Source organism: Cynocephalus volans, chromosome 14, assembly GCF_027409185.1.
Source record: "Cynocephalus volans isolate mCynVol1 chromosome 14, mCynVol1.pri, whole genome shotgun sequence".
Lineage (NCBI taxonomy): Eukaryota > Metazoa > Chordata > Mammalia > Dermoptera > Cynocephalidae > Cynocephalus > Cynocephalus volans.
Window position 1 is genome coordinate 85,540,665 of NC_084473.1, and position 14,659 is coordinate 85,555,323.

General features: G+C 49.5%; 1 protein-coding gene across 2 annotated transcripts; it reads right to left on the bottom strand.

Moving 5' to 3' along the window:
• Positions 1-250: 250 nt before the first annotated feature.
• Positions 251-14,096, bottom strand: IL1RN (interleukin 1 receptor antagonist). Of its 2 annotated transcripts, XM_063078545.1 has the most exons (5): positions 13,966-14,096; positions 5,718-5,769; positions 3,870-3,958; positions 2,687-2,799; positions 251-1,546 (listed from the first exon to the last, which is right to left on the bottom strand). In XM_063078545.1, the coding sequence occupies exons 1-5, from the start codon at positions 13,973-13,975 to the stop codon at positions 1,331-1,333; spliced, it is 480 nt and encodes a 159-aa protein (XP_062934615.1). In that variant the 5' UTR covers positions 13,976-14,096; the 3' UTR covers positions 251-1,330. The 2 variants fall into 2 exon arrangements, with proteins under 2 accessions (XP_062934615.1, XP_062934614.1); XM_063078544.1 differs by lacking the exon at positions 13,966-14,096 and having other exon boundaries at positions 5,718-5,833.
• Between the last annotated feature and the right edge of the window lie 563 nt (positions 14,097-14,659).

Below are 14,659 nucleotides of genomic sequence, written 5' to 3' on the forward strand. Positions count from 1 at the left end.
ACGATTTCTGTGTTTGCTCTTCCAAGGTGGGAGTTTGGGCTGTTTCCAGTTAAGGGCTATTGTGGACAATGCTGCTCCACATTTTCCTGGAAAGGAGCTTTGCTGTCATGTTACCCAGGGAGAGAGAGGCCCCAGGAGGAAAAGGATTCTCGGGGGAGAGGGGTCCAGGCCTGGGCCCCAGGTGAGAAAGACCTGTTGTCCTCCCCATTGTCCAGATGCAGTGAGATCACGAACACAGAGGCAAAATAGGTGAGTTTTCAAGGTTTTATTGTTAAATAGCTGCAGTCACAGGGAGGAAGGAACTTCCCACCCAACACATACAACACACATTCATCGAGCACCTGCAAGGGCTGGGCCAGGTGCTCCCTGCTCCCCAGGGCTCACTGTCTGGTGCAGGAGACAGACAGGCACAGCCACGTCTCACACAAGCTCAGAGTGTCAGGACTGCCAAATGCTCAGGGAGCGATTCATTCCTCTGGGAGCCACATGTGCATGTGTGTGGTGATTTGGGAGCTGGGGGAACTTTGGTGGCAGGGAAAGGACTGCAGGCAGCTGTAAAAGGTCTGGAGTGGAGATGGTGTCTGGGGCCCAGGCAGTGGGGCCCAGATTATGGGAAGGTTTCAAAAAGGACAAAAATTAGGGGGCCAACATAACACGCTAACTTTTCATTTTTACTGGTTAGGACATTACAAAAAGAAGAAAGAAAAAGCTCCCACCTACTTCTCACTTTCGCCATCTTTTCACAAGCCCAGGAATATTTTAACTCCTAACCCCCTTTGGAATGAACATAATCTCCAAATGAAAGACTCTCTTCCACATTGAATAAAGTTGTCTGAATAAAAAAAAAAATACCACAAAATCCTCATTTTCTATTTTTCCACAGACTCTTAAAAATTTCCCCATGGAACAGCATCAGTGTATAGACCTGGGTGCAGCAGCCACTTGGTGGGGGGCCAGTGAGTGCCTGATGGATCTGTGGCATCCACACGTGGGGCGGAGGAGTCGGGGAAGCAGAGGGTGTCTGGGCTGGGCAGGGCCAGGATGACATTCTGATTGTGGAGGTGACCATGGAGGGCTGTGAGCAGGGGGCTGCCGTGTTCTGACCTGCACTTTAGAAAGACCATTCTGGAGGCAGCATGGAGACTGGGTCAAGGGAGGCAGCTGGAGGCAGAGTCCTGTTTCCAGGGTTCTGCTGACCCCTTCCAAGGGTCCAGCCCACAAAGGCTGCTCATCAGAGACCCGAGCTGGCCAGGAGCCCCAGGCCGGGGTGGGGAGGCAGGCCCCAGAGTTATCCGTGAGCTGGGCTGGGGCCGGGCAGGTCTGGACAGTGCTACTGGTCCTGTTGGAAGTAGAACTTGGTGACCATCGTGGGTTCTTCGGGCTTGTTGGTGAGGCCGACGGGCCGGTCAGCTTCCAGAGCCGTGCAGAGGAACCAGCCCGGGCAGGCGGCTGACTCGAAGCTGGTGGTGGGGCCGTTCTCTGAGCAGATGAAGGTGAAGCGCTTGTCCTGCTCCTTGTTCTTGTTCAGGTCCGTGATGTTAACTGCCTGGAAGCCGAGAGAGGCGCAGGTGATTGCTGAGGGCCTGGGGAGTCCTGCACTGCCACCTCTTTGTGCCCCTGGCCACTGCCAGACCCTCAGGCCAGCCCAGAGGAAGTGCTAGAGAAATACTGGCCTGGAGTCCCGGGTCTCTTAGAACAGCACTGATACAAAGAGGTTATCCTATTGTCACATCTTGACTTTGGGAAATCTGGCCACTCTGGTCATGGGCCAGTAAGTCTGGCAAACACGTTGCTCCATCAGCAGAGGCCAAGGACTCTGGAGGCAGCTTCTCTGTCAGGGTCTGAGCCCTGAGGAGAGGAGGGGTGGAGAAGGTGTGCAGAGAGCATCGCAGCTCATTTGACGGGTTACACGCAATATCTCAGCCACCCCTACTCCATACAGAATGGCAGCCACTCTCCAAAAATGTGTCCCTGCCTGCTGGTGGAGGAAAGTGGCCATGGTTACAGCCGTTCACATTGGGGTTAAGATCTCGCCCAACAAGCCCCTGAGACAAAGCTGTCTTTTCCCAGGGCTAGGCAGCCTGTTAATATCATATGGGATCAAGGAATATGGGGCCCTGGATGGGCTGCCGACTAATCAATTTGAGTAGATAAAGATTGGAAGAAAAAGGTCCTGAGGGTTGGCTTTGCTAGGAGAGGGCGGATCCAAGTGGGTTGGGGACCCTGGAGCAAGAGAATGTCACACGGTGATTCAGGTCCTGTGGCAGGCTTACAGTGGTGGCCTCCTAGAGTTCTCACCCCTGTGCACTGCCCTCACACTGAGTCTAGACTTAGCCACGTGACTGGCTTTGGCCAACAGGATGAGGCAAGCAGAAGTTTGATAAGCGCTCGCACATCAAGCCTTGTCTCTTTGGAATAGTCCCTCTTGGAAGCCATCGTCATGCTGTGAGGAAGCTCAGGCTGACCACTGACTGAGACCACATGGACAGAGAGCCTGGAGGATACCCCAGGGCCAGCCACATGCCCTGCTGAGTGCAGCTACAAGACTGACCCCAGTGTGTTCCACCATGTGGAATAGAACTGCCTGGCGAATCCTAGTCCACCCTCAGTGTTGCAAGAAAGAACACATTGCAGATGTTTTAAGCCGCTGAGTTTTGGGTGGTTTGATAATGAAGTGGGTCCTTACCTCCAGCTGGAGCCTGGTCTCATCCCCAGACTTGACACAGGACAGGCTCAGCTTCCCTTCGTGGATCCCCAGGAACACAACGTGAGGATCAATGGGCACCACATCTATCTTTTCTGGGGAAGAGCAGAGGGGAGGGTCCAGTGAGCAGAGAAAAGAGGAGGCAGAGAAGGCCAAGAGACCCTCCCCCAGCTAAAGCCCCAGGTCAGAAGGACAGCAAGTCCTCATCTCCCTGGTGGGCATCAAGTCGAGCCAAGCACACTACCGTGTTCCTCCCACAGCACCAAGTCTCCTGGATTCTGCACCCCGTGATCTTTCCCCTTCCTCACTTTCCCCAGGATACCTGTGTCCAGGTGGACAGGTGGTACTGCTGGTGGGCAGGGAAAACAGCACAGGAGGTCACTGTCAGCCTCCACGGAAGCCTGGGGGCCTTTGAACCCACCTCTTCCCCTTAGTAGTCCCCACACCCTCATGCAGCAATAAAAACCCCAGCCACCCTGTGCTTCAGCGTGTTCGTTAGGAGAATCACCAGGACAGGAAAGGGAGGCATGTATGCTCTTGGGGCAAGGCAGGGGGAGAGAACAAGGGAATGGGGAAAGCGGGGATGTGGAGATAATGCCATGCTATAACGCCAAACGGGGAGGTGAAACCATCTTAGAATGCCCATGTTAAAAGCACCTCCCGTCATCCATCTGCCCTCTTCTTATTAAAGGGGAAACTGAGGAATGTAGTGGGTGAAGCTTGTCCATGTTCATCCAGCTTGTTTAGAGCACAGACCAGAATATGACTAACTATGGTGTCCATGAACAAGGAACAAAGGCCAGCCCTATATGTGGTGTGTTAATCTGGTGTGGGGTTAGGGTTTGAACAACTCAGGAACATGGGAGCCTTCATAGGCACAGGAGGAAGGGAAGGGTCCGGCTAGTCTTCTGGTCTCTGCCCCTGCCAGCGGTGGCCCTGGGACCCCTGTGCCTATAGGTGGGGGCTCCTGACCTGGACTCTACCTCTCCCCACCTTCTTGAGGCTGCCCTCAAATGTACCCTCGAGTGGCCAGGCCTCCCCAGGCTCAGACTAGGAACAAAGACCCTGCACCTAAGGTTTGTGGAAGCAGGCCATGATTCTGCAGACCCCAGGGGCAAAGTGACTTGATGCCCACACAACACTGGCTTTCCTGGCAATCATTCACCTTCTAATTTAGTATTTGGTCCTTGCAAGTATCCAGCAATCAGTTGGTTGTTCCTCAGGTAGAAGGTCTTCTGGTTAATGTCCCAGATTCTGAAAAACAAAAGGAATTAGCTGGACTGGACAGTCGCTGTGTGCCTGGTCCTGTGCTTAGCACCATCCTGCGTCCCCTAGAGCTCACCGAATCTACATCTGGCTCGGCCAGGGGTGTGGTATGTTAGTACACCCATGGCACAGATGAGAAGACTGAGGCCCGCACTGGTTAAGAGACAGTCCTGACACACAGCTGGTGAGCAGAGAGCCCATGTTCTACCCCTCTCCTTGCCTTGCTCCTCACTGCAGACTCTCGGGGGAGGCACCCTCTGGGACAAAGCACGCTCTGGGACAGAGCAACAGAACTTTCTGGTTTGCAGAATTCTTCTCTATCCACACTGTCCAATATGGTAGCCACTGGCCACATTTGGCTACTGAGCTCTTGAACTGTGGGTAGTCAAGGATCTGAATTTTTAATTTTCTTCTGTTTTCATTCATTTAAATGTAAATTTAAATAGCCCCCTGAGACTAGCTAATTCACTCCCTGCCTAGGACTGGGAGGGTCTGTCCCTAGAGTCTTTCCTCCATCAGCCAGTGACCTGCTTTGGGTCAGCAGGAGCAGCTGTCCCTGGGAAGGAGCCAGCTTCCTGTCGAGCTCACCCAGTGACCTGTCTGTGGCTCCGAATCCTTCTTCTCAGTGAAGGGTGACTCTAGCTGAGAGCGGGCCTGGCAGCTGTAAGATGTGGTAAACAGCCTGGCCAGGTGACCTCAGACCTGTGCCTCATCCCCTCACCTGTGAAGTGTGGCTAACTACACCCGTCTCATCAGGTGGTTTTGAGGGGCCCATGAGCTCGAGGAGGGGCGGTCAGGCACACCGAAGCACTTTGCATGTGTGAGCGTTTGACGTCCTGTGATCATCCTAGTTCCTGGATAAGTCTCGGTTTGGAGGTATTAAGCATCTCCTGCCAGGGGTCTCCAGGGGCATCTCTTGGAGCTCCCAGCTGATAAGAGGAGGTCAAGGTAAACCAGGAAGCGGACAGTTCCCATGTCAGGGAAAGGAGGCCCCCGTCTTGGGCATGCACACACTCACACTCACACTCGAGTTTCAACCTGTAGCCTCAGGTCCGAAAAACATGGAGGTCAAGGGGGGAGCCACCCCAACCGGACTTCCCTCGTGGGCATCACAGGGCAGAGGGCACGTGTGAGCAGCACTCCCGTGCTGGTCAGCATCACAGCCTGTCATTTTCACAGCTGTGGCTGTGATGTCTCCCAAAGCCCCGACCCAAGTTTTAAAATCGCGAAAGTTTCCCAGCACTTTACAGTTCACAAAACACTGTTACACTATTATTTGTGCATTTAATCTTCACAGCTTGCAGGGAGATCTCACGGCCCACATGTAACAGATGGAGAAACTGAGGCCCCAGGAGACTGGGATCCTCCAGTGTGTTGACAAGGCAGGCATAGCCCACAGTCAGCCTGGGCCTGGGGGGCTGGGCCCCGCCTGTGGTGCCCCCTCTGTTCTCTGCCCAGCACACTCTGCCACTCCTGAACTGCAGCAGTACTCCTCAGTGTGTCTGTCACCTGCTGAGCTGCCACAGTCTCTGGGATAGTAACCAGGCCTGTGGTCCTGCTCTCCACATCTGGGATATTTTTATATATGAGCCCCTAAGACTGTGCATGTGGCAGCCCTTTTTTAAAATGGACATCTCTTCCCAGCCCAAACCCAGTTCTCAGACCCCACAGAGCCGGCAGCCCCAGGAGGCTGTGACGTGTCACCAACTTCCAGCCGTCCACTCCCAAGTCCTTGGGGCAGCCTTACCTGAAGGTTTGCATCTTGTAGGGTCTCTTTCCGGAGGGGTGGCAGATTGCATCTGAATGGAAGAGGAAGAGGAGGAGAGAGATTAGGTAGCTGCGGGAGCCCCTGCAGATTTCCATCCTGCAGCTGCAGCCAGGTGGAGGACAGTGCCATGTCAGGGCCGGAGTCGCTGCTTATAAAGAAAGTAGTCACTCACCCAACTAGGCAGCTGCCACCCTGTCCCATTCTGAGACACGGAAATACCCTCACATTTCCAAAAAGAGAAACCCTTGCTGTTGTCACTTTCAACCCTGCTGAGTGTCGCAATGAGGTGTTGTAACCGATTCCCTCCCCCTTTTCCCCTATGCAATTTCCCCAAAGTTGTGATTTCTATTTCCCCTTCATTGAGTCCCTGGGAAGAAGAGCACAATGAAAACCAAACTCCCTCATTTGCCTGACAGGTACCCTCAGACTGTTGATTTTTTAAAAAACGGATTTGAGCAAAAATGTCCCCCTTTCATAATAAAGCCAAGTGAGGGGGCTCCCAGCCCATGGGCAGTCTTGTGTCTGAAGGAGGGACAGTGTTGGTCTCTGGACCATGGACTGGCAAACACTCTGCAAAGGACCAGATAGAAAATATTTCAGGCTTTGTGGGCCATTCATTTTCTGCCACGATTACTCAACATGACTGTTGTGGTGCAGAAAACAGCCATAGCCGATCTGTAAACCAATGAGCCTAACTGTGCTCCAATACAACTTTGTTTACAAAAACAGGGTGGACCGTATTTGCCCTGAAGTCTGCTGACCCTGGCTCTAGAGTAAAGTGAAATCTCCTCAAGAGGTGCTTTGAAACCAACTCTCTTGCCGCTATCCCACATCTTTAAAGTTATAGTCTCAGAAGAACAGAGTTTACTCAGCATTTAGACAGAAAGGGGTCCAGAATCCACCTCTGCCACTTGCCACTTGACACCCGTGTGACCTTGAACAAGTCACTTCACTTATTTGGGCCTCTGCCTCCTCTTTCTCAGGATCAGGATGTCTTCCTCACAGGTGGAGAGAAGGAAGGAAAGGAGGGACGGAGGGAGGGGGGAAAGATCCCGGTCCATAGTGGGCCCTACACGTTAACTTCCTTCTGTACAGTATTCTGCACAGGGCAAAGGTAAGCAGACTCTCATCTATGGATAGAAAAGTCAAAGAGGGTTTCTGCACCATCCATGTGGTGGGCAGTGCAAGAGCAGAAGCAGATTTTGTAGTGTTTTAGAACTGGACGGGTACCTAGCAATCATCCTATTCCACCTTGGCATGGTTTTCAAGAAGATCCAGAAAGACCCAGAAAGGGGAAGGGACCTGCCCACGGTCACACAGCTTGTTAATGCCAAAGGGTCTCCCAGACACCCAGGTCTCCAGCCCCAGCATCATCCTACAACGACAGTTGGTCTTGATGAGTTTGACTTTACTTTCAATGAACAAGTCAGAGTCTGTGTCTAAATAAGGGTTAAATCCTTCAGAGGAAGAAGGCTACAAATGAATTCCCCACATCTTTAAAGAGCTTGTCTTTCAGAGCAAACGGAACATTTCTGCAAATATCGTATCACCTCCCTGGGTGGTTGCTTTGACAGGCAACATGGCACGTACATGTTCCTGCACTGTCCTCACAACTCTGTGACCCTGAGTGAGTCATTCACCCTTTTTGAAACACATTTAACAAATAACATACCCCTTTGAGGGCAAGGGGGCGTTTTGTTTCTTCATTTCTGTGTTTGTTTTTGTGAGGGCTGGGGAAGGAGGCAATGTGTCTGAACCTGCTCAGTTATTTGCCACTTCCATAATCTGATGAATTAGGGTTTAAAATTTCTGGAACATTTATTAATCATCAGATGCATAACTTTGTCAACACTTCTGCTGAAGGGGAAGGCAGCTAGTACGCAACTGTGTTTGTAGGTTTTCTCCCACCTGTCTTTCTTCTGCTACTTCCAAAGCCCTCCTGAATTTTTAAAATCAGCATTCTCTCAAAAAATGCCCTGAAAGATTGAAGAAGAGAAATGGCTTGCCAAGGTGAGCTGCAGAAGGTCCATTCTGGCCATGGCCCCCAGACAGCATTCCAAGTGAAAGTCCCACCCACATCGCAGCTCCTGGGTGAATGTTTCTCTGACCCCAATCCGAATTCAGAGAGAGAGATTTCTCCTGGAGAGCAGAAGCTCTGGGCTCCCGGACTTTTCCAGGTCTGTGCCCTTTTGCCACTTAGCCCCTGAAGAGTGGCCAGCACAGCCTTTCCTGGTATGCAGGGAGAGAGTCTCTGGTGCACCCTGGGCCTGAATCCTCCTGTGTCATTTATGAGTTGGGCCACCTCAACGTGCGTTGGCCGTCTTGGTCTCAGTTTCATTTTACACCCGTTAGATGAGGCTAATCACAGCAGCCACGTCATGGGTCGCTATAAGGATTAAATGCCACACGGCATGTGATGTCCTCAGCCCTAACCCTGGCACGTGGGAAACAGCCAGCAGCGATTGCTACACCCCCAGGTGAAGTGAGGGAGATGAGTCACAGGGCCCCAGCCCTGCAACCCTGCCCAGTCCAGTCCCAAACCTGCTGGGACTACAAAGGGTGGGTCCTCAGGTGCTCTGGGTTGGGGGAGGGAGGAAAGGGGAGGGGCAGCACCTTCCCTCTCCTCACGCTTCTGGCCACAATTCCACTCTTGGTTCCATCTCACCTCACCAGAACAGTTGACATTCCTATGATTCCTGGCCAGAGGAGATCTCTGACTAAATCGATCCTCAGTTCTGGCTTCTCAGGCCCCCACTCAGCTTCCTGAATGAAGCTTAGTGACCACCGCACGTCACCTATGACTTCCCTTCAAGCTTCTAGTCATCTCAGTGGTATCCAGAGCCTTCTATATGCTGAGCCCTGTGCCATCAGAGACTGGTGGCAGCAGAAGTGTCTAAGACCCACTTAAAGGGGCTTTGGCGAGGAAGAGGGATAGAAAAACCAGGCTGTCCTTGTCTTAGGAGTGGTCATACATGGCTGGGGAGAGAGGCAGGTGTAAAGGGAAGTCCTACTACACACAGACCGTGGGCCCTGAAGCCGCTTCGTAGGAGGAGGTGGGAAGCCAACTGCACATAGGTCTTGGGTTGACGCCTACAAAGCGCCAGACACATAAGGAAGTGTTCAATAAATGTGAGCTATTTCTCAATTCCAGTTAATTGCATCTTTCAGTTCTTGGATTTCCATTTCGTTCCTTTCTTGTAGAGTTTCTAGTTCTCTGCTAACATTTTCAATCTTGTCTATTAAATCTTTGAGCATATTATCCATGGTTTCTTTAAATGCTGCCCCTGATAACTCCATTATTTGAATCCCTCCCTGCTGGGTCTCCTGCTGATATCTGATTTTCTCTAGCACAAAGGTTGTCTTTCATATGCCTGATTACGCTTTATTGACTCCCAGACACTGCATATCAAAAACTGTAGAGATGGGCCGGCCCCCGTGGCTCACTCAGGAGAGTGCAGCGCTGGTAGCGCCGAGGCCGCAGGTTCGGATCCTACATTGGGATTGCTGGTGCGCTCTATGGTTGAACGTGGTGCAGACAACACCATGCTGAGGGTTGCGATCCCCTTACCGGTCAGAAAAAAAAAACTGTAGCAATCATTTGCAGCTCTGGGTGATGTTATCTTTATCCCAAAACAATTCACTTTTGCTCCTTCTGGGCAGTTGAACCAGGAGTACTGCAGCCCCAGGTGATCCTTACCCAAATAGGACGTGAGATTATTCAGAGGTGGGCTTTAGTACCTGTGAGGACTGCTGCATATTTCTGGTTCACTCCTAACCCCTCCAAACTGGGTGTTTATCAAGGCCCCTTCTCCTAGATAGGATGTAAAGAATAAATTTTACCTCCCTCCACCAAGTCTCATGAGTCCTCAAAAGTTCAGCGACAGCCTTTTGAAACCAACAAATTCCCCCACAGCTGAAGGCCCAAATGCCGGGCTTTACCTCTCCGGGCCCCTGCAGTCCTCACAGACTTGGCCATTCCCTGATGCCTTCAAACAGACTTTTTAGAAATCTATTTTGTCTAGCTTTTCTAGTTATTCATAGCAGGATGGTTGGTACTAAACAACCTAGGCCAGAGGTAGAACCTAATGTTACCTATTTCTTAAAAGTCTTGTTATTCAGGATGGCTGGAGTTTGAGTGGCATGTGGGAGGGGGGATGGGCAGCAGAAGTAATTGAAGTTGGGTGTCAGCCAGAGGAGAAATGGCTTTTAATGCAACTCAAGGAGCTAGGAATTCATCTTGAAAATTGAATCAGAGGGTGATGTTGTCAGATGTTTTATTAAGATCATCTAGGGGACAGTGGACAAAAGGATTAGACTTTGGATTGGAAGGACCAAGAAGCCTAAAGGCAGGGCTGTAGTGTGCTGGTAAATGTTAAATACTTGGATCTCCCAAAAAGGTTTTGATTTGTAGCATTTGCAGATTTCTGTGGAGCAAATACACGCACCAGGGATGATTTCAAACCACCCGCGTGACATCACTGAACAGGGAGTTGGGAAAAGATGTGCACAGTCTGATCTTGTTGGCAGCACCCCACTGAGGTGGGGAGATTTGGCTGCACGTCAGCCTTGCTAGAGACAAATTATCCCTACATTTCCCAACTCCAATCCCCCTCCTCCTCAACCCAGGTGGCGCACCCCAAAGGCTCCTTCCCCCCTGCAGAAAACGATCCTTTCTGATAAATCCAGTTTATAAGGAAACCTTAGTGAATCTTAATGCAAAAATTTTTTAGTGGTGCCTCCTGGAGCTGCCTTTGTGCCACCCAGCCACTGTTTGTAAAATTCGGGCTTTGGTGGGCCAGGTGTGCATTCTATGTTGCAATGGCTTGATCTCATATTTAGAGTCTTCAGCCAACTCTTGAATGCCTGAGTTACAGCATACACCACAGAGCAAGGCAATATTGTTGCCCACACTTTGTAAATGTTTACTAAGATAATGGTGCAGAGACACTGATTGCTCTTTTCGAGACATGAGTAAATACAAGCGTACTTCAAAACATTCGTGGAAAAATAGAATTAAAAGATAATACAAATCTTTCTGTTAACTATTTGAAGTACCCTCATATATTAGAACAAAGAGGAAGAAGGGCAAGAAACACAAATTCTCATATAATCCGATGCCTTCTTTTTGTCAGTCTCCACCCACCCAGCCCCCCAGGTAGCCCAGTTAATTTTAACGAAATCCAGCAACTTATTAGAAGCTCCCTGTGGTAGCAGGCCAGGTTTGGAGACAGCTGTCCTCTTGGGCATCTCAACCAACCAAGCTGCAACCCTCCAGCTCGCTGCCATCAGAGTGACCCCATCTGCTCTCCTGGCCCGTGAAGGGCAGTCAGGCAATCGTGTATAAGCGGACTGTTATCAATTGTTGCTTTACAAGAAGCTTGCTGTCTGCCCAGATCTAAGTGATAAGCTTTCTGTGAGGTTCAGAGTCTTCCAAGAAGGTTTTTCCTTCTGCAGTTTATAGGTTTGATAAGGATCTGCACTGAAAGTCATTATTTGTCTAGCTATCTTGTGTTTTCAAAGGTGCTGGTTTGCTCTTGCAATCTTGGTATTGATGATTAGCTTTATGAGGCAGCTTCTCTGCAGGCAGGAGGGGAGGAAGAGGGACAGGAACTCTGGGGGAGGGGACAACTGTATTGCTCACTACACTCTTTTACGCCGATCTCCTTTAGTCCTCATCACAGCTGTGCAAGGGGGACATATTGACACCCACTTTCACAGTGGGTATATATTCATAGTCGCTTCATAGGAGAAGAGCTCAGGCTCAGAAACATTAAATCACCTGCCCCCGATGGCGGCTGAGTACGGATTTGAATTCCGTTTCGTTAGTCCTTCCCACACTAGAGCCCTGCTAAAGAGGCAATGACTTTTTTCTTTCTGCTTCATGGCATGGTTAACACAAGCAAGAATTATATTTGTTCTTACGGTATTTGTTTTGATTTGAACTCACATCTCACCGAGCAACTATTTAGTTCATAATTGCTTGAAAATTGGGAGAGGTTTTTTGGTAGTAAGGAAACAATGATTCTAAAACCTTACATAGATGGTAAGGAAAGCTCTTTCCCTGGTTATGTACTAGGGTAACCCAGTTTGCCCAGGACTTTCTTAGCTTTATTACTGAAAGTTCCACATCTTGGCAAACCCCTCAGTGCTTGAAAAACTGGGTTGATTGGTCACTCTAAACCCCTTAAAGGGCGCTCGCACCGCTGGTGGGTGGTACCACAAATTGCAGGCACAATTACCTGTTAATCATTACACCTTGCCATTTCAGCCAGTTTTTATCGCAGAGATGTGATCTGTTTCATTAGATAGATCACACAAGACCATCCAAACACCTTAATGAGTCTTCTGCTCAGGAAAAGAGACTATAGCAGATACAACAGAGTGATCCATCACCCTCATTCTGATCGAGTTAATTTTTAATTAAGCCATTCTTCTTTTATTTCCTCCAACTGTGTAATCCTGATATTGTCAACACCCAGTAGCTTAAAATTATTTTCAAACTTGGGTCCTAAAAAGGATTTACATTTCTCATCATCATGCCTGCATGTCCCCCTCCTCCTCCTTCACACACATCCGCTGTAGGAGAAGTGGTGGGACCCCACTGTGCAGAGAGAAAGCAGAGATCCTGAGAGGTAAACGGCTCATCCAAGGTAACACAGAGTGTATGCAGGTGGTTCCATCTTCATCCTTGCTCCTCTGTTCTCACTCTCCCAGTTTCCCGGTCTAACCACACATCTCTCTAATGTCCCTTCTCTCAGAGCCCCGATCTCTGCTTGGCAACATACCCCTTGCCTTAGATGGAGAAAATGGGGCCTCCTCCCAGGGAGCATGGTGTCTTCACTGGCCTTACTTGCACTTCTTTCCTGAATTCAGCTCAATTTAAGCTTACCCACATTTCTTTATATGTGGGTAATATAAATATTAAATATTATAAAATGTTAAAAATATTTTAGAATGAACCATTTTTACGCATTGATTTATTCATGATATATCACTACCTGGTAGTGGTTCCAGCATCCTACTTTACACATTTGAAAAATGCTTAAGACCATAGGCTAACATTTTAACAGATCCCACCAGAGACTTCTATGCTCACTGGGGAAAAGAGGAAGATCTGCTGCCCTTTAGAATTACTGCTTGTGGTTTACAAAGCCATTCCCTCCCCATGAGCTCATTCAATTTCTGTGCCCCCATAACACAGAGTGGTGGTTTGGAGACAGACTCCACAGTCACCTCCAGCTCATTCCCTTATACTGGCTGTCTGGCCTGGGGAAATTACTTAATCTCTATATGTTCATTTCCTCTTCTGAAAATGTGAACAATAATAGTTCTTCCTCATATAGTTATTGTGAGGATTAAATGAGATAAACCATGTAAAGAGCTCCGCAGAGCACCTGGCTTGCAGTAAGCGGTATGGAAATGTCCATGAAACCCTGAGAGTTTGCCAGCCTCCTCTTGACATCAAGGAAAGTGAGACCCAGAAGGGAAAAATGGTTTGCTCACTAGGGGCCAACTTCAAATTAGGAACTGGGTCTTCAGGCCAACAATCCTAAGATTTTTTTTTCTTTGCCCCATGCATATCTTAACCAGAGGTTGCAAACCAGTAGCTCATAAATTGAATGTTTTATTTGCTTGGATCACTATTTTATTTAATCAGAACACTACACATAATAAAATCAAAATATCTGGCTGTCTTGAAAAATGGAAAGTTCTGGCCACCTGGGCCTGCCTTCTCATGTGAAAACCATCTACTGGTACTGACTAGTGGCAGCCCCTAGTCCTCCATAGTTCCCACTCTTCCCTCTAACCCCTCAGACCCTGTGGCTGAGTGCCAGATCCTATCAGTATTTCTCATGGAACTCACACTATTCTTTTCCTCACTTTATAGAAATATTTATCCAATTTCTCTGTTTCTATCAACAGTGGAGAATGACCAACAGACTCTAAGGGCTCCGTGACTTTTCTTGCTGCAGGGAGACCCCTCTGTTAACCTGCTGGCCCAGCAGACATTGAGCTTGCAACCCCTGCCTCAGAGCATCTGCATGGTCTCCTCGAGAGGCTCTGGCCTCCCAGTGCCCAGGTCTTCCAGACAGGCCAGAAGCTCCACGCACTTGACATTTTCCTAGAAGCTTGCTCATTAGATTCTAAAAGCATTTGGGAAAGAGCAGTAGTAGACATTCTCCTTGCCCATTTTTCAGATGGAAAAACAGGAGTGGAAGAGGCTTACCTAAAGCCATGGGGAGAACTTGGTAGGCTACGAGGTCTTCCGAGGTCTTCCAGCCTCTGTTTCCAGACTGAGCTGCTCCATATAAAGGAGTGTCGGGCAGTACCTGTGCCACCAGCACCTCCCAGGGTGGAGCTGCTCCTCCTGCCTGACACCTGATGAGAGACTAGGGAGAGGAGCCAGCCTCCCCACCCATATGCCCATGCTGGACTGGCTGCCCAAGGAGGTGGGCAGGATGACGACTGATGCTAAGCCAGGCCCAGCTTCCAGAAGGGTGACTCAGGCTGGCAGAAGCTGAACTGGTTCTTATCTGCATAAAACTGGAGGTCACTTGTGGGGAACTGAGCCAGATTTATGGGGCTAGACCTCTGTGCCCCTCTAATCCCGGCTGCCACCAGTTCATGCATGCATGCATTCATTCAAAAGACAGGAATTGGCCTAATCTGTGTGCCGGGCACTCTTCATGGCACTGGCAACAAGCCATATAAAGTCCCTAATGTTCTAATGGAGGAAAGCAGACAAGAAGCGAGTTAACAAATTAACTTCATAGGGCAGTAAGTGCTATAGGGGAAATAAAAAACATGATATGCTTTTGAGGGACCTAGGGTTGAATGGATGTTTTAGAGAAAATGGCCGAGGAAGGCTTCTCTGAGAAGGTGATATTTGAGCTAAGACCTGAACGATGTCAAGGAACAGG

What these genes read in the sequence shown, in the direction of transcription:
- IL1RN (XM_063078544.1), bottom strand. Translation starts at nt 5,833, where the DNA reads ATGGAAATCTGCAGGGGCTCCCGCAGCTACCTAATCTCTCTCCTCCTC. An exon ending in ACCAAATACTAAATTAGAAG is followed by an intron (nt 2,800 to 3,869) that starts GTGAATGATTGC and finishes GCTCTTCCCCAG; the next exon opens with AAAAGATAGATGTGGTGCCC. An exon ending in AGACCAGGCTCCAGCTGGAG is followed by an intron (nt 1,547 to 2,686) that starts GTAAGGACCCAC and finishes CTCGGCTTCCAG; the next exon opens with GCAGTTAACATCACGGACCT.